The following is a 19183-nucleotide window of genomic DNA, read 5'->3' as shown; positions in this document are numbered from 1 at the left end:
TGTCTTCCACTGATAGAACCTCCTGGCTGATGAAAATTTTAGTAAATCAGATCATTTGCCCCTCTGTTCTCCTTGCCCTTCCCTCCTCTCCATCCTCCGTGCAGTGAGAGTTGGTCTTGTTCTTCAGACAGGTGTCCACACCTGCAGTTTCCAAAGGTGTCTGATGTCCTGTTGTGGGAAGGGATCCTCGCCACTCACCTACAGCCTTATTTATGGTCTTCCTCTTAAACAGCTCCCTGTGCAGCCCTCGTTTTTCTAACTAGGGGTTGCACCATATGATAACTGGTGAAAATGACAGTGAAATACTTTCCCCTGCCCCCTAAACACTGATGAAGCCTTACTTTAAAAGACAAAGGCTTATTCAGCTGCAGGAACAACCACCAAGATGTTGGCAAGTCTCTCTGTCCATATACAGCCAACTCAGCCAAACAAATGCCGTGTGGAAGTCACACGCGTTGCCATGTTCCCAAACAGGGACATTGTTCCCCAACTTGCATGTATACAGTGGTGTCAGTAACAAAAGCTATGTGGCTTCTTCTGTTTTGTTTTCTTTTTCCTAAAGGAATGATACATTTCTAAACCATGTCCAGCATTTCCTGACCGTGTCTGTTGGATGCTCAGGACATCTAAACAGTGAGTCAGTTACAGAGGCTTAGTTTCAGACTTCCCTTTCCAGTTACTCATGAGGCATCCAAAAAACCCACCGTATGATACCCCTGCAATGTTTAGAATATAGTGGCTGTTAGTATCTAGTCTTATCTACAACTAGGCTAAATCTAAGGCAATTTTTAAACAGGTCTTTTGGGTAGTCCTCGTAACTTTCCAGATGTTTAGTAAATATGTATTTCTTGGCTAATAGAAGCAAGATATGACCCTAATGTTTTCTGAATAGGCTTTTCATAGCAGGATTGCCTAGAGTGTAAATTGGCATACTAGTTGTGCAAAAATGTGGGTGTGTTTTGTCTTTCTTTGAAAAGACCTCATTCCTTATGGTATTTTTTTTTCCTACTTGTCTCTTATTGTAGATGCAGTTGATTGCATCTTCTGTTATTATGGATGCTCTTGGAATGTTGCGGGCTGGTTTTGCTCAGAACATTGTGTCAATGCTTTAACGCTGATATTTTATTCTCTTTGGCTGCTCTTTTAGTTCCTTTGCAAATTAGGTTGTGGCAGCTGTTTTCACCTTGCTTGCTTTGCACAGGAACAAAAATCGTTGGTTGAGCTACATTAGTACATTAATTTGCTGCAACATCTGAACAATACCAGGAGAATGAGGAATTAGAGATAATGGATTGATTTGATTTAGCTATATGATGCGACTTTTCTTTAAGAAACAGAGAATCCACTGAATTAGAATTTCTAATTCGTGACAAAATTGTAGTCTTGTAGGTTGTGACAGAATTGTAGTCTTACTCATCAATACTAATAACAACAGAAGAGAACTGAACTAGAAATTATGTTGGTTCTATTCTTCTCAGGAAGAATCCAGCTTCTTTTCTGGGAATACATGGAGCCTGCAGTCTGGTATAAAATAAACTGTAGTGAGACACCTTTTTTCTTTTTGTCCAGAAAGTTAAATACTTAGTTGTAAAATTGAAATGGACTGCAGGTCTTAATTATATAAAACATGACCTTTTAACCTACTTTTCTAATGATTAAATAGAGATGTTATCTGAGGAAGCCACTGTCGTCTTACTGTTTATGTAAACACAGGGGAAAGAGCTTTCTCTGGTGGAAGGCATCGAAAAAATGTCAACTGTATTTTCCTTTTAACAATATATGAAGGGAGTGGCCTAATTTATTTATTCTTTAACTTAAAATCTCTCTCTCTCTTTTCTTTTTAATCAGTATGTAAGACTTCTGAAATAAATTACAAAATGTGGTCTTGCCCTTGCTGTCTAGGCAGACAGTTTCATCTGCCTCTGAGAACTTCCTGAGGATTCAGTTAATTGTGTCCATATGTATTTGGGAAATAAAACCTAGAAACTACTTGATACATCTTTCAGCTCTGAAACATCAGTATGTTTCTGTCCTCTGGCCCTAAGTATATACAGTTCCTAATCTTTTGTAATGTAAAATGTTTTAGCCTTTAAATCACTGTAACTGGAGAATATCTGAGTTTTAGTTTAGAGTTACTGTTTAAATGCTGGTGAAGATGGGTATCTTCTATCAGGGAAGGTTGTGAAGGTTCACCTGCAGTGGGAAAATGTGAATGGTGAATTTAGAATTTTTCCAAATATTCACAACACACAGAAAATAAAATCAGCTCCAGGAAAGTGCTTATGCCTCTGAGCATGTGAACATGCCATACAGCTCTTGAACTTACTTTCAGTTTTTAAACAGGCTGGACTTTATTCGCAGCATACAGCTTATCGTACCAATACAGTTGTGAAAGAGCTGTTAATGTAAGTCTGGATTCGGAGACATGGGCAAACACAGGTCATGGCTGGAAGGTGTTACAGCTCTGGGCTTGAATCACAGCTATTGCTTTTTCTTCATGTGGCTCACTGAAACAGGCTGTAGGCTTGAGTGCTCACCCAGTATTTCTGGAAGGTCAGAGACAAAGCCAGAAGCTCAAATTTATTTAAACTTGAAGCTGGGCATGTGGATGCCAAGCATGTTAAAGTGCATACTGGATAGGGCTTAGCTGTCCTATAGCATCTATATGGTAGAATAGTCACTGATCTTTTCCATATGGTACAAGTATCAATTATACTGAAATTCTGTGGAGTTTCTTTTTGGGGGGGTGAGGTGGTGGTGTGTGGGGTGTTTGTTCACCACAGTACTTAAATATTTTCCAAGAAGAGTGTTTGTGGAATAAAAGTGACTTCTTAGTGGAAAACAGCAAAGTTCCTTGCTTCTTTAAGCTTGACTCACGACATAATTGCTGGAATAAAAATTCAAGATGTTGCAGGAGCTCTGTGCGCACTATCCGTGCTATATGGCTCTTGAACACATACAGCTGTAGATCAGCAGCAATCATAGCAGCCTGAATGGGACCACTTGTTCACTTCTATGCAGTATTAAAATGGGACTGGAGAATAGACTAGACAGTCATCAGATATTTCAAGAAAATGCAAAGGAAGCTGGGTAGATATGGCTGTGACTTTCAAACTTAAATAGGGTGCCTTTTTTTCTTGGACTTCAACTAGATGAGCAAATCAGAATTCCATCCTGTAAAAACTGTTTTGCCCGTGGGACTGTTCTTCAAGAAGTCATCTTCCTTCTGCCAGATAACTGCAGGTGTTTTGGGTTTTTTTTGTGAAAAAGGAGCTTTGAATAAAGTAAGCTGTGCTTTCACTCATTAATTGCTTAAGACAAGATTTCATATTAGCTCTACAAAGACCATTTCATTAAAGCTCTGGGGAAAAAAGAGCAGTTGGCAGATGAAGACAGATTTAATGCATGTATATGTAGGTGTCTCAAGCTCCAGTTATTGATGATGGAGCCCAGGGAGCTGTTATGCTGACCCTACATATGGTATAAACATTTATTAGGTCAGATGACTAGTTTCTTCCTCCATTAACTGTGTTGAATAGCTCTCCATTGGTAGTGATTGGGGAGTAGACACCTACATGTAAATGTTTGATTATTTTTTAAACCTCAAGTGGAAGCCTTCAGCCTGTTGAGGATATATCTTTGAAAATCTTCAATTTTCTTTGCTAGTGAGTAAGGAAAATACTGCTTTTCAAAATGTCTTGTCATACTACACAACTCTGTTACATCAGCTTTGTGCAGAATGGTGAGGAAAAAAACATTACAAGTAAGACAATATTCTGAGAAGGCTGAAATTTTCAGAAATACATTTTTATACCACTACCCTACTCCCCCCCAGTCCTGCAGAGTAATATAAGGAGAACCCAGAGAAACAGAATCATTCAGTCCTGTACCTTAATTTTCTTGTTACTTATACTATTTCTGAATCAGTTTTGAAATAGCCTGAGGACTAGGGGGGCTCTACGGTAGCCTACAGTCAGCCTGGCTGTGTGCCATGTACCTGTGGGTCTGTGCCCCAGCTCCTCTGGGCAGCGTGTTTCGATGTGGGAGGCCAAAGTTCTTCCAACAGTTAATAGCCCTGTAAATTATATTGGTACAATAAAAATAAATACGGTATTTCTTGTGGCGAGAGTTTCCTTCCAGTGTTGCTTTTGGCATCCTGGCATACTTCCCGAAGAATACTGTATTAATGATTCGTACGAATATTAATGTTACCCGAAAGGAGTCATTTACCTCGTATGCCTTTTAGGAGAGAGAGTACTGAGAAGCTTAACTTTATCAGGCCTGAAAGTAAATCTTAACTACTAGAAGGGGAAAAATAGCTACAAACATTCTTCTACAGACTTATTCGAAAGTCTGTCTTGAGAAAGGCAAGTAAAAAAGCCTCTGGTGCTTCCATGGAGTCCGAGATCTTTGGTAAATTTGGCATTATAACTCAAGCTGAGGTGAGACACTTTCCTACAAAACTTCTATGTAGCAATTTCTGTTCTGCTCCGAGTGGAACTGGTGTGTTTTGGGGTCTTTGCTCTGAGGAAGGCCTGTCCCACCGTGAACAGCATGGTGGAGGTGCTGGGTGTTAGGCATGGCTCACAGGCGTCCACCTGAAAAAGAACATTTCCCTTGGGATCAGAAAATTGGGATTTGAAGTTTATCGCCTCTCTCGTTCTCACTGGAGTGCCTTGACCGCTGGGCCAGGGTCTATTTTGAGCTGTAAATTGTGTGCTGACTCCTAGGGGCTTGTTTGTGCATGTATATGGGGTTTTGGTTTGGATTCCTTTTCTTTTTTACCATTCTTGCTCTGTCTTGCTTCAGCAATTTTGTGGTGATCTTAAGAACTTTTTCCTCATAAAAACTTGTGCATGTGGTGGTTGTGGTTTTATTTTTATTTTCTGTTAACTGACAGGTGTCTGCAAAACGCTTTGGATTCAAGAAATTGTCATTTCCTGGTGGAAAGATTCTGTATTTATAAAAACAAAACCCAACTAATCATCCTTTAACTTCTTTTGGGCTCTTTTCTCCCTATGTAGAGCGAAAGATAAAGCCCAATTAGAAACATCAATTAGGGAGTTATGAGTTATGATGCAGTGCTGCAGGGGCTGTAAGTGATGTCTTTGCTTTTATTAAATGAAGAATATGAATTGCCTTTCACTTCTCTGTGGCTGTGCTTTATGTAGAGTAACTCCTAAATGCATTTTAAAATGAAATCTACCAAGTGTCTCTTGGCAAATAGAGCCTTTTGAAAAGTGTAACTGTGCATGTTTTATATGGTAGCTTCCTTCTTCAAATATAAGAACGTTGCTCTCATACTTGCTGCTTCTGTAAAGAAGTCTGGTAGTTAAGGGAGCCAAGTGCAGACTTACTGGAAAGGACACCTCACTGTGGTGACCAGTGCCACATCTCATGGTTGCAACTGCGCAATCTCCTCTTTATCCAGGGCAGGCATGGTCCCGATATAGGAATATCTTGCACTTGATATAAATTCCTGCAAAGTAACAAAAATGCCTACAAGATTTAAGCATCTCAGACCATCAGGTTTCTTCCCCTCTTCCTTCTTCTCACACATTTGTCTTTACGTTAGTAAGATACACTTTTGCATATATTTTCAAATTCATCTCGAGATGATGCTGAGAGAGAGAGATATTTTTATGACCATATTCGAAATTTTTTAAAAAGAGCTAGAGCAAGAGACCCACCAGTTCAAGTCCCCGAACAAGATTGTCACTTGGGACTAATAGTAGCAGCAGGTGGGGAACCTTTACACTTCTGTGTTTTACTGTCTGGTGCCCAGGAAGATCCTGATGATTCTGATTTTCTTACTCTTAAAGAGAACTGAATTAACGCTGCTGACGTCAGAGTCGACATTTGACTATTACCAGCCTGCGAGACGCAGCTGGGTCCTGGGTTCGTGCAGTTTAAGGCTCCGATGTGTGAGCGGAGGAAGGATGACTTTTTCCTTGGTGAGGATGCCCCGTTGCAGAAGGGTGACGTCTTACTCTGTTCGAGCTTGTGCCTCAGACCTCAAGGAAACGCTGTGTTGGAGTAAGGGGGTGCGTGAGAGCTGTAACCCAGCACTGCCTCCCAACAGCGCCAGGTCTCCCAAAAGCAAGGCCAGCCGTGGTCACGGCAGTGCTGGTGGAGAGGCTGGGGCTGGTGGGTGATGTGTTTTTATCCCTCCTTGTGTGAGAGGAAGGGGGTTTCTACCATGAAGAGGAGGTTTTGTCCGTGCTTCCCCCCATGCCGGTGACAGCACGCCTGCCTCCCCGGAGCTCCCGTCCACACCACGGGCTCTCAGCTGGAGCATTTTCCCTTGTCCTTGCAGCCATTGCCTTCAGATCTGCCTGCCTGGGAAATCTTAGGCTGGCTTTGCCTAATAATTGAGACGAATGATTGCTGTCCCCTTGGGCTAATTGCGCATGTAATCTATTCTTTCCTCTTCTCCAGGGCTCCTCTTTCTGCGGAATAAAACCCAACCACAAAAAAAACCACCACCAAAAAAAAAAAAAAAAGGCACAAAGAAAACAGATTTTGCTGTTTAAATGAAAAGAAATAAAGGGCAAAAGGAAGGAGAGGCCAGAGCAATTTTCTACAGTCGTTCTTTCTAGATGCACTTACTGGTGCTATGAGGAACATTTGCTTTTCTCTGTGAACAGCAGACCTTCCCATCACTGGGAAACTAAACACAACACTGAGAACTGCTTGGTAGCATTTCATCCCAAAAAGATGCTGTTGCACTGTCGTTGTATGAGACTGACTGCTTTCACCTACTAGGAAAAAGAAATCCCTTGCTTTTTGACCCTCCGATAGTTCATTGCCCTTGCTGTTTGCCAGGAATCTCCCTCTGGTTCTTTTGCTCAGAGTGACCATCACTGCCATCATATAATTAAACGCTAATTGTATCAGATAAACATTACCAGGAACCTAGCAGATCAACCAATATTCTGTACCTATTTTGGCATGTATACACACTTACGAGTTAACTTGGTTTAATCTCGAGTGAAACTGTGCTGATCAATTTTGGAAATAAATAAATGGTTGTTAAGGGTAAATGCCTGTTTTCTGCTTAGGAAGGAGTATACTGTTTTGTTTGATCTAGTTGTGCCAAAAATTAATCTTCAATATGATATTTGGTGGGTTTGACAAGCAACTGGATTCAATTATTTCTGAAGCACTGAACAAGTAATAGCAGTTAGGAGGTCCCTGTTCAGTGCTCTGGAGCTCTGGCCATGTTTGAGTAGCTGAATGTGATGGTTCTCCTGGGATAAATCCATGTAAGTGTTTGGTTGTTGAATTCTTAGTGACTAGTGAAACAAAATACTATAAGTGTTGAGTTAGAAAATGAGTGCTGTTGTGGTTATCAGCATACACATTCAGTATGTTCATTTTGTCCTAGGATTTAAAGTTTTGTGGCTTGTCTTGTAACATCCACATGCAAAGTTAAGAAAAGGAGTGTCGAAACTCTTCATATATCCTTCACAAATTGTACAGGAGCATATGTTATGTGAAGTGTGATAATCCCACAGGAGTACTCTCATCTTGGATGCTGCAGAGCCTTGCTTTAGCGTTGGAGTGCACTACAGTTTATACTGGCATAAGGGCCTTAAGGGTAACATATAAATATGCAAAAGTGCATTTGAAATGAATTTAAGAAACAGGGGCCTTAATCTCACTTACACAAGGTTCTGTCTGCACAGCTTGGAATTACAGGGAGCCTTTAACGTGAGATTAAGTTGTTGCCTCTCACTCTGAAATGTCTCTCTTTTGCCACTGTGGTGCAAATGGGCTGTAATGTAAAAGGGAATTGGGCTTGGAGTTGGCATGGTAGCCAAATGAGTGAAGGACCAATATAAAGTCCAGCACTTAAAAGCAGGTGTAATAGGTTGCTAGATAAAATGAGATGGATGGTACTTCTGATAAATGGCAATTTGGACACTCCACAAATGTTTAGAGGTACATAATATATACTGTTTTCATTTGTCTGTGGGCTAATGGGTAGAATGAAGGCATTGCTCTGCTAAATTTCGCTCTGGTAAGCTTGCAGTAAATTAGCTGGAATGAAAGTGGATGATTTCTGATTCTTTAGGCTGTAGAGATCTGATTTTCTTGAGGTAGTTTTTCTCTGAATTGCATTTAATAATTAATAGCCTAAATATGGTGGTAATAGGTATATGAATAGCTGTGCTTTAGAGTGTTTTTTTGTATCTCCTTTTTCTAAGACCAAACTCGAAACCCTACTTCCTCTTTGGAAGAAGAATCTGATTTTTATGAAAAGTTGTATAGAAAAATATTTTCTTGGGGGGCAGAAATTGCAGAGCAGTCCTTTTGAAATGACTCCTTATTTTTCTAAATAAAGGTTTTGTTGCTAATATGTAATGCTGTTGGGAAAAACCCCACTGAATAATGAAATATGACTTTTGTAGGCATTTTCTAACTTTTTCATTGCCAAAACTGTTATTGGAGCATGAAATAATTAGTATGAATCTTAACAATTTTATTTGCTACCTTTTAGATTTGCAAACAAAATTTAGAATTCGTTGTAAAAATAAGATGGGAAAACCTAAAACTTTACTTCTAATCTCTCTTTTTTTTTTTTTTCTTTTTATAATAGGGCTTTATTTGTCCTCTCTGTATGAAGTCTCATGGATCAGCTGAGGAGCTGTTCAAGCACTATGAAGCAGTTCATAATTCTGGCATTGATTCAACTCATGGAGGGGAAGGTCATCTGTCACCGGAAAGGTGCAACAGTACTCATTTGTGCATGTGCTTTTGTGTCAGTGTTGAGCTGCTTCTAATTACACTGAAGGCTGTATTAATTTGAACACTTAATTATGTAGTCAAGTATTTAAATGTTCATGCCCCATTTCCAACTACAATTAAAAAGCAGCTTGAAACTTACATTGGCTGATATTGATCTGACAATAAATGAAAACCAGATACACATGTTTGCATTGTTAATTAAGTCACCTGTTTCTCATGCAGCTGACAATGCAGTATTTCAGTCCAGAATGATTTTTAGGAGTGTGGCAGAAAAAATACAGGTTCCTTCTAATTTCCAGCATAGAGCTGAAATTTCATCTTTTGGAGGTGGGGGAGGACAACCCTGAAGATAAGAGAAGAAACCTGATTTTGTCCCTGGGTAGTAGTTAGAGTACTTACTGGGTAATTACAACATCAGTATTTGCCTAAATAGGTTCCCATATTACCTAGTTATTTGCAAATCTGAGAAGTTTCTGTCTGTCTCACTAATAGTCCTTCTGTGTTCCAGAAACTCCATGTTGATCTTCAGAAATCTTTTCTAATTTGTTTTGTTTGACTGTTTGGTCAAAACTGTATTGTTAAATGTATTCCTAGGAAACATATCAGGTTGTTTTATTTTTGAGAGCAGCGGTATGTAGCAGGAACTGATAATGTGAAACCGCGGGTGGTCACCTGCTAACGGAGCTGGCTTCTGCCAACACTGGGAAGTAAATAGTTCAAATGTTTTGTCACTAGTAGAAATGTGACTCCAAATGGTAAATAATTCCATTGAAAGAAATACATATATTTATGTAATTAACTCAAGAGAGGGTAGTTCTTCAGTGAGAAGAGTGTGGAAGGTAACATACTTCAGTTGTTACCTGAATGAAGATCTGTATCTCCCCAGTATTGTGCAGAGCTGGCAAGCCAGTAAGAGCCAGCATTAGCAGAGGTCTTGTCTTCATGCATGGATCGGCCCTTCCTTGTGGATAGCTGCCTCCTCTCCCAGCTGCTGCAACAAAAGGAATTAAAATTAGGGCTTTATATAGGCAAAAATGGTAGGGTGCTAGTGAAGCTATATTGGGTTTCCTATGTGCACATTTAGTCAAGAATAAGTATTTCTTTTCTGTTTGATTTAAGCTTTTTTGGAGTGATATAACTTAGACCTGAAATGATACTCTTAGTAGAGTAATAACATTCACATGGGGGAATTATTGGTCATAACTATATTGTTTATATAGTTTATGAAATATTTATTTTTATGCCTGCAAGTTTCCAATGTCAACCAGATGTTGGCTGGTGAAATTTATTTATTTTTTTTCCTGGCTCTTGACAGTTTAAGGACAAGTGGTTTTGTTTTCTCTCATATAATTGAAAAAGGGGACAAGGTCAGGGAGTTTGGATGGAGTGAAGGGAGTCTGGTGAGAGCTGTTGTGTAACACACGAGCTGTTTCTTCCTATTAGTGTGGCATTCTTTAATGTTTCTTAGTTGCATGCTTGCTTGAGAAAACTCTCATTCAACATAAACATGTTTCTCCAAGACTTGGAATCCCGTATTAAGGAAATATTGCAGCCTGCAGCAGGGAGCCACTCTGTTAGCCATCTAGGAGCAAAGCTTCCATGTAATTCATGGGACCAAAAATGGGAGGGTGAAATTCCTCATTTAGTCAACAGAGAAAGCTGGGTGCTATGAATTACGTTGTGTCCTCTTCCTCCCACCCCCCAATAAACTACCATGATTAAGTGCCAAGAGTAAATCAGGTAACTCAGGCTATTGGTACTCGGTGCTGGGATGGAGGCACTGGCATTACAGGTAGGGACTGGAGCAGAGCATAAGGAAAAGGTAGTAAGGATTTGCCAGATGGTGAGGCTCAGCTGTGCTGAGAGAAGGAAGGGATTGTAACAGGAGGATTTGGATGGCAGTAAGAAAAACAAACTTACAGTGTCTAGAGTGATCCCTTACACTTTTTTTTCCCCCATTCATTTTCCACTAGTCAGCTAAGCTGAATTTAGTTTTCAGCTTAAAACTGTCAAGCAAAACTGTGTTGGGAATATCGAGGCAACTACTGTAGAAGGGTCCTTACTTTACAAACTCTTTCTCTTCCCTTCCTCCTCCTCTCCTCCTTCCCTTCTACTACAAACTATTTTTATACAGCCCAAAACCTTTTATGTGGTACGAAGACCAGAGCATCTTAAATGCTTTAGTATTGCAGATCTGGTATATGTTCAGCCCAACTTCAATATAGGTAACTGTTTCACCTGCCTGAGATTCTGTTTATAATCTTAGGTGTGAATATTAGTTGATTTAGTTACTCATACTGGTGAGAAAGCTGCTTCCTCCTCTCCACCCACAACCGATGTATGGGTTTTGGATTACAGCTACACCTGCCTCAGTAAAGTTGTATTTGCAAACCTCCAGTGAATGTCTCACACAGGCAGAATAATGTGTAAATAGCAGAAAATCTTCCTCTGAAAAAAATTAGCCTATCAATGTCCCATGTTTGTTTTGCCATTAAAAATGGTCCACCCTGGAGTTCTTGCTTCACTGGTTCAAGTGCATGTGTTTCACTTGCTGCTTGATGACCCTGACCTGATGTTAATATGCTAGTGTAGATTGAATCTATTCCTTCCCAGTTTAGCTAAGGAATAGCTTGCTTTGGTTTTTTTTTTCCTCTTAAGCTTGAGATAAGTTAAAAGAACATCTGTGGGGGAGGGGATAATGCAGCACAGCAGCAATAAAATTGCGTAGTATAAAACTGAGTGAATTTGTTGGCATCGGCACCGACACACATATATTCTGTGTACTCCTCAGTGTTGCCGCTGTACAAACAACAAGAAAGGGTATGTTTGCATTATTTTAATGACCTGTGTATTCTAGATTTGGAGTGGCTGTATCTCAGTAATGCAACATTATCCTTATATGTATAGTTGTACAATTCTGTAAGGAGACCTGTGATTTAGAAGGGTGCTGTTTAAATCAATTAGTAATAGTAGTGGTTGTGGATCTTGGGCTCTAGCATGGCTGGAGGCTTGAGCACGAAATTTGAGAATTCAAAATCCCAAGGCTTTAAACATTCAGACCATTAAGTGAGTGTGTCTGTGGGACATACTTAATTGCCATGTGGATGAAAAATTATGTAACTGCATATTTCAAAAGGAGCAGGATAGCATGCTGTCTCTTAGCAGTGTTCTTTTACATGATATGGGAAGTCAAGGAGAATAAACCTGTCCTTTTCATAAAAAGGCATGCAAAACAGTTAAATGTCCCAATGCACAGCTTTGCTGGTCTGAACTCATGTGGTTGACCTGATGCACCGATTTAGATTTACATTCTGTTTTCATGAGCCTTTTTGCATACCTATTTCTTTACTTATCCAGTTAATATGTTTAGCATTTTTCAAGTGATGTGCAAAGTGAACTAACTATCTATTAATCCAGTTTGTTCCAAGTTTCAAAAAACTTTAAAATAACTATTTATAATTATGTAAGTTATATTTATTTAGTACATGGCTATCACTCCAGTTATTTAATACATGTTATAAACTGTATGTAATTGACAAAATGTAACCACTGCATATTCATTTTCTCCACTCCGTGGATATATATATTCAGAGATGAAGTATCACTGCTCCGACAAGAAGTCCAAGACTTGCAAGCTTCGCTGAAGGTTGGAAATGTATTTTACTTGCACTTGGTTCTTTGTTTCAAATTGCAAAGTGCTCCAGTGTCTCAAGCAACCAAATTTACAGTTCTTTCTCCCCTATCTCCTTTTTTTTTTTTTCCTCCCCCAGGAGGAGAGGTGGTATTCAGAAGAGCTGAAGAAAGAACTAGAGAAATTGCAGGGGCAGCGGCAGCAAGTAATTGCTTTAAAATACTTGAAGCAGGTTTATCATCAGCATTGACATTGAAGATTAATACCTTTTTTGTAAGGCACGTGGCCTGATTTAGTTAGTTCCATAATTTGAATATTGACATGTTCTTGAAAACAAAGCTAGTTGTCTCTCCACAATGCAACTGTACACATAAATCTGAAGAACAAAGTCAGAACAGATAATGATTCTTCTATACTACTCCGTACAAGTTCAGTTCAGACTTTTGCTTCTGTTGGGCTTATTCAGAACTCAGTTTATTAAAGAAAATGTGGGGTTTCATCTGTTATGAGAAAGGGTGATGGGGTCTTTCTTGTAAGAACTTTTGGAGAACAGTAGTGTGATTTCACAGATGTCCAGATGAACTGAACAAACAAGGCAAGGCAAATTGTGGTGTGCCGTAAGGAAGCTCTCGCTTCTTTTATTACTGTGAGCTACTTAAATACTAGATTGTCACAAAACTCAGAAGTTGCTTTCTGACAGAATGCCTTCTCAGATTGTATTTAATGATGTCTGTAACCTCTGTCTTTAGGGCAGATTTCAATATTGAGGAATGGGAAGGGAGGGGATTGTTACTGGAGTCTTGCAAGTCTGGAAGCCTGATAGTGTAATGATACATGAAATGGAAAATCATCTTGGCCTTTTCCAGTTTTCCAGATGTAACTGTTTGAAGTCTGGTATTTTTATACCAGTGTGGAGTATTTAAGCACAGAAGTCTTTATTTCCCTGTCTTTTCCAAAAATGGGGTGAGCTTTGGAAGTAGTAGTTTTTATTCCTACTGTCTAATGATGTGTTTATTCTGTTTTCTTAAGGATTCTAAGTCTGATGGATTGACAACGGCTACATCTGCAGGTGGCTAACATTTTATTATATTAATATCTGCACTGTCCTAGAATTTCTGATTTTTTTTTTTTCACTGTAGCTTTTAAGTTTAGGAAAAAGCACTTTTGGTAGATTAAAGAGCTAGAAAGCTGGATTGGTGCAATTACTGGAAAAAAAAGTTCATTGTAAGTGCTTAAGATAGATAGCTCTTGATAGCTGTAGTCTGGAGAAATGTTCCAGAGGCTTGGTGTCTGTAATGTCTAGAAGTGAGACAGGAGTTCTCCTGACTCTGAAAGCAGTTCTCATGAGTAGTTTTGAACATGTTTTTAATTATTTCATATATTCAAGTGTTCAGTACAAGTCTTTTGCTGAGAAAGATGGTGATTGTTGATACTTAAACTATAGCATTTGTCAGGGCTGGTTTTATTTAGTGTTTTTCTGTACTCGTTGCTAGCAAAGAAAACCATGAATTTTGGGGGTTTTTTTGGTTTTTTTTTTTTTTTTTTTGTTTGTTTTGTTTTGCAGACCAATAATTTTTGTTCTTTGTTTTTCTCCATGAGGCACTCATGGAATAAAATTTTCCTTGTGTACGCATAAAGTATCTGACTGATGATGATTAAAGAACTTTTAATTGCAGTTCGGGGCTCAGAATTCAGCAGCATGTTGCAGTGATCTCAAGAGCTATTTGTGACCAGTGAAAACCAATATGTACTTTATCCTGCAGAGTACTCAACTAGTGACAGGTTCCAGCATCGTGCTTGTAGATATTTAACGTCAATAAAGTTGTTCACTTTGCTAAGCTAATTGATTGTTAGGTGAATTTGGATTATTTATTTCCCTGCTCTGGTTCATTATGGGTGTGAGTAACTGTGTTGTCCTAGCTCTTCCAGAAAATAATACTATTCTTTTTATGGAAATAGAATCATTAGAACGGCAACTAGAAGAGATCCAAGTAGAAAATTTTAACATTAAGCAAATGAAAGACTTATTTGAGCAAAAAGCGGCACAACTGGCCACTGAAATTGTGGGTAAGTATATTAACATGAAGCCTGATTCTGTTCTCTACTTGTACAACTTGTGCAAGTGATCATTTATTCCACTTCCTTCTTATTAGATCTTAAATCAAAGTATGATGAAGAAATCAGCCTTCGGGAAAGTGCAGAACAGAAAGTGACAAACCTGACACAAGAACTGCAGAAGGAGAGAAGTACAGTCGAAGACTTAAAGACAGAGCTGGTATTCATGTCACAGTAGTGTTTTTGTTATTTTCAAGTCAAGGAAGGGATATACTTAAATGCTTGCAAATGCAGTTTGGAGACATCTGTTTGTGGGCTGAAAAAATTCAGAACACTATTGTTTCTGATCTGTTTCACTGACCTACATTTTCAGTGTTTTTCCAGTGAGGAGATGTATGTTGTTTCTGACTTGTATATTAGAATTCACCCTATGTTATATTATAGTCTGCTTGTTTGATGCTCTAACCTTCAGCGATTTTGCAGAGTATTACACACATAGATGTGCTGTGCAGACCTGTACGTGGAGCATGGCATTGCTGACTTCCACAGCTGTCTTTAGATCACCCTTTTTCCATGAGATGTTATTCTCTGACTGTCCCTGGACAGCTGCATTCATAAGAAGTGCTCAGAGAGGTATTTTGTGACGTGGTGGCTGAAAGGCTGGCAGCTGTCACCACCGTGTCTATGTTAATGTTGTCCCTCTTGCGCTTGGCTGATAATACCAATGTGCCTGTATTACAGGATTTTTGGCTCCTGGTGACTTTTATATACAGCCATGGCTCCAGGGAGCAAGCCCAGTGACTCAGCAGTCGTGCTGCTTCTAAAGAGTAGTGAAGGGGACTTCCTAGTCTCTCCCACTCAGCCCCTGCTTAGCCTGGAGGAAAGTAGGACTCGTTTATCCTTCTTCTTCCTTGTAGTCGGCTGCCCTGAAGGGCTCATGAGTCCTTCTGGCCATGCCCAGCCATTGGACCTTTCTATTCCTCTCTGTTTAGTTGTTTGTCTTCCTTTCTCCTTCTGGATTCTTACCCTTTTCCTGTACCTTTTCTCTTCTAGATGCCAGCACTCCTTTTCTCTGCTTTGTTTGGTGCCCACTACTGCCTTCCCTCTCTTTTCCCTTTATAGCTTTTCATTTTGAGGGATGTTACGGTGCTTTAGATGTAATTACCAACAGATTTACGGATGGGTCTGGTATGAGGCATGTCTGACAGTACCTTCAAGACATTTCCTTCTGCTGCCCTTTTTATGTCTGTTCTTGTGGTTTTCCAAAATAGTTCTTGAAGAGAGAGGCAGTATCATTATAAAAGCCTGCGTAGCACTGGATTGTTTTGTGTCTCAGCCCTGAGATGGGCTTGTGAGTATTACAGCAGCAAAGCATATATGGTAGTCTGTTCTGTAGAGTAGAGGAGTCAATACAGCCTACTTCTCAGAGTATTATGACTTCAGATAAATTTCTTGCATGGATTCCCTGTCACTTCAGTGTTTTGTCCCAGGGAAGCTCTCCCTCCTGTACCTAGCCATCTACCCACACAAAAATTACAGAAATTAAGTCTTTGGGACCTTTTCCCGTTTGTGAGATTTGGTTGAAATCAATCAACAAGTTCAAAGTTTAGCAGGCAAGAACTGACAACCAGCCATTAAATCCTGTTTCCTTTGGGAATGAGAAGTACTCTTCTTTTTCTTTCTTTCTTTTTTTTTTTTTTTTTTTTTTTTTTGTATGCACAGCTATAATACTGTATATGTCACCTTGTCTATAAATGGATGATTTGTAAGATTTTTAGAGATGACATCGACACTGGAAGCATGTCTGCCACCAGTGTGTTGCTCACTGCTACTCTTCTACTTTTCAGCTACAAAGGCCTGGTGTGGAAGATGTGGCTGTCCTGAAAAAGGAGCTGGTCCAAGTTCAGACACTGATGGACAAAATGACGCTGGAACGTGAGAGAGAATCTGAAAAGCTGAAAGACGAGTGCAAGCACTTGCAGGCAGAGCAGGCTAACTCAGAGGTAATAATCATACCTAAAGATGTGTGTGCTAGCTTTGCCATGATTTTCATATGAAAGTTGAAAATACTAATTCATCATGATGAAAAAGCCTCTTTCTTAACTGAATCTTGTAATTTATCTGATATACATGTTTCTTCATTCCAGTAAATTGCATGATTCTGTCAATATCTACCCTCCAAAAGCCCTCATGCTTTTTGTTGCAAAGCCTTTTCTTGGCATAAAAAGTTATTACAAGAGCCCAATAGCAGAGGAAAAAACCTTCTGGCAGAGCTGTGCTCTTTCTACTGGGAGAGAGAAATAGAGCAATATCTGTGTGATTCAAAGACTTATTTCTCTTATTGAGCTATATGCAGCTAAAACCAGCTGTTACTGAAAATTAATGGTTTTGGTTAATGTTTGAGTAGATGTGCCTGAAAATGGATGCTAGTGTGTTAAAATACATAAAAAATTATTAATACAAGGTCGATAATAATTTCAGTATTCTTATAGGACGTATATAATTCTTGAACTTACAAAAGATTTAAAAATCTCAAAGGATATTGCAAACTGGTTTTCATTTTTGTTTTTTCCTAGTTCTTGCTGTCAAATGGGAGGCCTTTTTACACCTGTTATTTATTGTAGGAATATTTTGTGTGTAAGGTGCAAATCTGTTCTGCACACATACCCCCCTGCTCCGCAATCCACTGCATAATGGCCTCCAAGTGTTGCCTGTTGCTGACTAGAGCAGAAAGTGAGTGATTGCCAGGCCTCACCATGTCCGTAGGTCAAGATGTCAGGATGTCACCTGTAATCTGTTTCTAGGCAACACCACCTTAGTTTTCCTCTCTTTATAGCTGCAGTCTAAAGTATGAAAGAAAATCTATTGTTCTCATGTTAGTTGAGTTTTTTTTAATATTATTTTACATTTTTTCTCCATATTTTCCTGAATTTGAACTTCTAAAATTCATCTCATTTAAAAGGGACCTCACTGTCTACTTGAGTTGCAGAATATGCTGGTTTCTTCACAAGTACTTTGTGAAGGCTTGCCCTGCTTTAGCTGAGTTAGTGGAAGAAGCTTTAAATTGCTGATGGGAGATTTGAAAACATTTGTCCATTTTTGTTGTTCTTGCTTATAGAATTGATGATAACTCTGTGTTTAAGGAAGCAAAGCTAACTGCCTCTCCCATAGCAAATATTCAGTTTTCTTGGTTTTGGTTCCACTGCTTTTCCACCAGTGAACACTTCTGCTTCCATACAAGATGGAGAAAAAGGGATGCAACAGCTCTGACTTGGATCTTTAAGAGGAAACCTTACTCCTCAAAATGTCTCGGATCACTCCTGGCTAAAGCCTGTTTGATGTTGTTTACTGTGACAGTGAGGGAAGTCTCTGACAAAGAGAATGGCAAGAAATCCTGATAAAAATACAGTATCACCAAAAAGGCTTTTGTCCAACATATAATTTATTCTACTGAGGAGTTGGTAAATCCATACCTGCAGAAGAATTCTCTAACAGTTTTCACCGAAGGCTGTCAGCTGTGTTTGAGACCTTATAATTTTGCTCTCCCCCTTTTCCGTTTTGCCCTGCCAATGCAGGAATGCCAGCCAGCCAAATTTGTCAATGCAGAGCTGTAGTCCCTAGTTAAGTGGGGTCCTTGCATAATTCACCGGCTTACGTGAGGAAATGCCTAGGGTTTCTGTAGGACTTCTAGTATCCTCTGTCCTGTTGTGAAGGATTTCTGACATCTTTTTATTATGCGGTTTCATGTGCCCTAGAATTCAGAACCGCAGTTTTAACTTTCTGTTTCTTCGTTTGCACTGCAGAGCTTTAGAGAAGTGTTGCCCGGCATTATTCTAAACTCCTTAGGGCTTTCCCTCCTGCCTCCTCTCACAACAGATATGTTGAGCTCCAGGAATTGTACAAGGGTACAGTATTGTACTAAAGATGAATCTACTATTGTTTTCAAGTTAAAATTATGTATGCCAAGAGCTTCATCAGACATGAAAAAAGGAATATCACAGTTGGAGTTATGAATATAATGTGGTTATGTGGCCATGTAAGTTGCTGCATAATTGTAATTTGGTTTTAACTGTGAGATCCCACAACTATGCTGCAGAATTTAAATTTTATTTCAAAATACTGTCTCTGTAGTCTTTTGTGGTTTTGGATATTTAGTTTTCATGTGAAGATAAAATGACATAGTGACATGGGTGTAACAAAAATCTTTCATCTTAAAACATCCTCACAGAAGCATGAATTGGTCCTGTTCCCCCAGATTAGGTATGTTTAAGTTTTGACATAACTAACCATTTTAAAATGTAGCTTTAAAGTGCAGCCTTAAAAAGGAAAAAAAGTGAAGAAGGTTTTTTCAGTACTCCTGGAAGTAACGACAGATTGGGGAGAAGGCTGCATGACGCCCCTAGCTGTTACGATGTGTTCACATAAGAAGTCTTAGATGTATAGAAGGATTATAAACTACATTGCAGCAATTATAATAATATCAGATGTCTGTGTAGTATCATCAGTATGTAGGCTGAACCAGAGAAGACTGAGTTGCTGCGTGGCAGAACATGGTAAGCAGTGGCAGTCTGGTTCTTCGCAGAATTGTTACTGTCTTCTCTGCTTAATTCCAACATATGGCAAGAATAGCCCAGGATGTGTTCAAAATAAAAGGTTTTCTGTTGATGTAAAGTGACAGATCAGACGTTTTAAAAAAAATAAAAATTACTCAAAGTCATAGTGGTGAAAACTTTTCTACTTTTCTTA

At 39.2% G+C, this 19183-nt stretch overlaps 1 protein-coding gene across 4 annotated transcripts in view; it reads left to right on the top strand.

Annotated features, from left to right (window-relative positions):
- EEA1 (early endosome antigen 1) overlaps positions 1–19183 on the top strand; it is a 76279-nt gene that overhangs the window by 14219 nt on the left and 42877 nt on the right. For 3 of the 4 annotated variants that reach the window (XM_049791997.1, XM_049791995.1, XM_049791998.1), the window contains 7 exons: positions 8603–8730; positions 12343–12397; positions 12522–12587; positions 13412–13451; positions 14342–14449; positions 14536–14657; positions 16285–16440. In XM_049791997.1, the coding sequence (XP_049647954.1) occupies positions 8603–8730; positions 12343–12397; positions 12522–12587; positions 13412–13451; positions 14342–14449; positions 14536–14657; positions 16285–16440 (675 nt within the window). The other variant, XM_049791999.1, reaches the window with a different exon arrangement.

Source organism: Accipiter gentilis, chromosome 34 (assembly GCF_929443795.1).
Source record: "Accipiter gentilis chromosome 34, bAccGen1.1, whole genome shotgun sequence".
Classification (NCBI taxonomy): domain Eukaryota; kingdom Metazoa; phylum Chordata; class Aves; order Accipitriformes; family Accipitridae; genus Astur; species Astur gentilis.
Note: the sequence above shows the minus strand (reverse complement) of the source record. Positions and strands in the feature narration are given on the sequence as shown.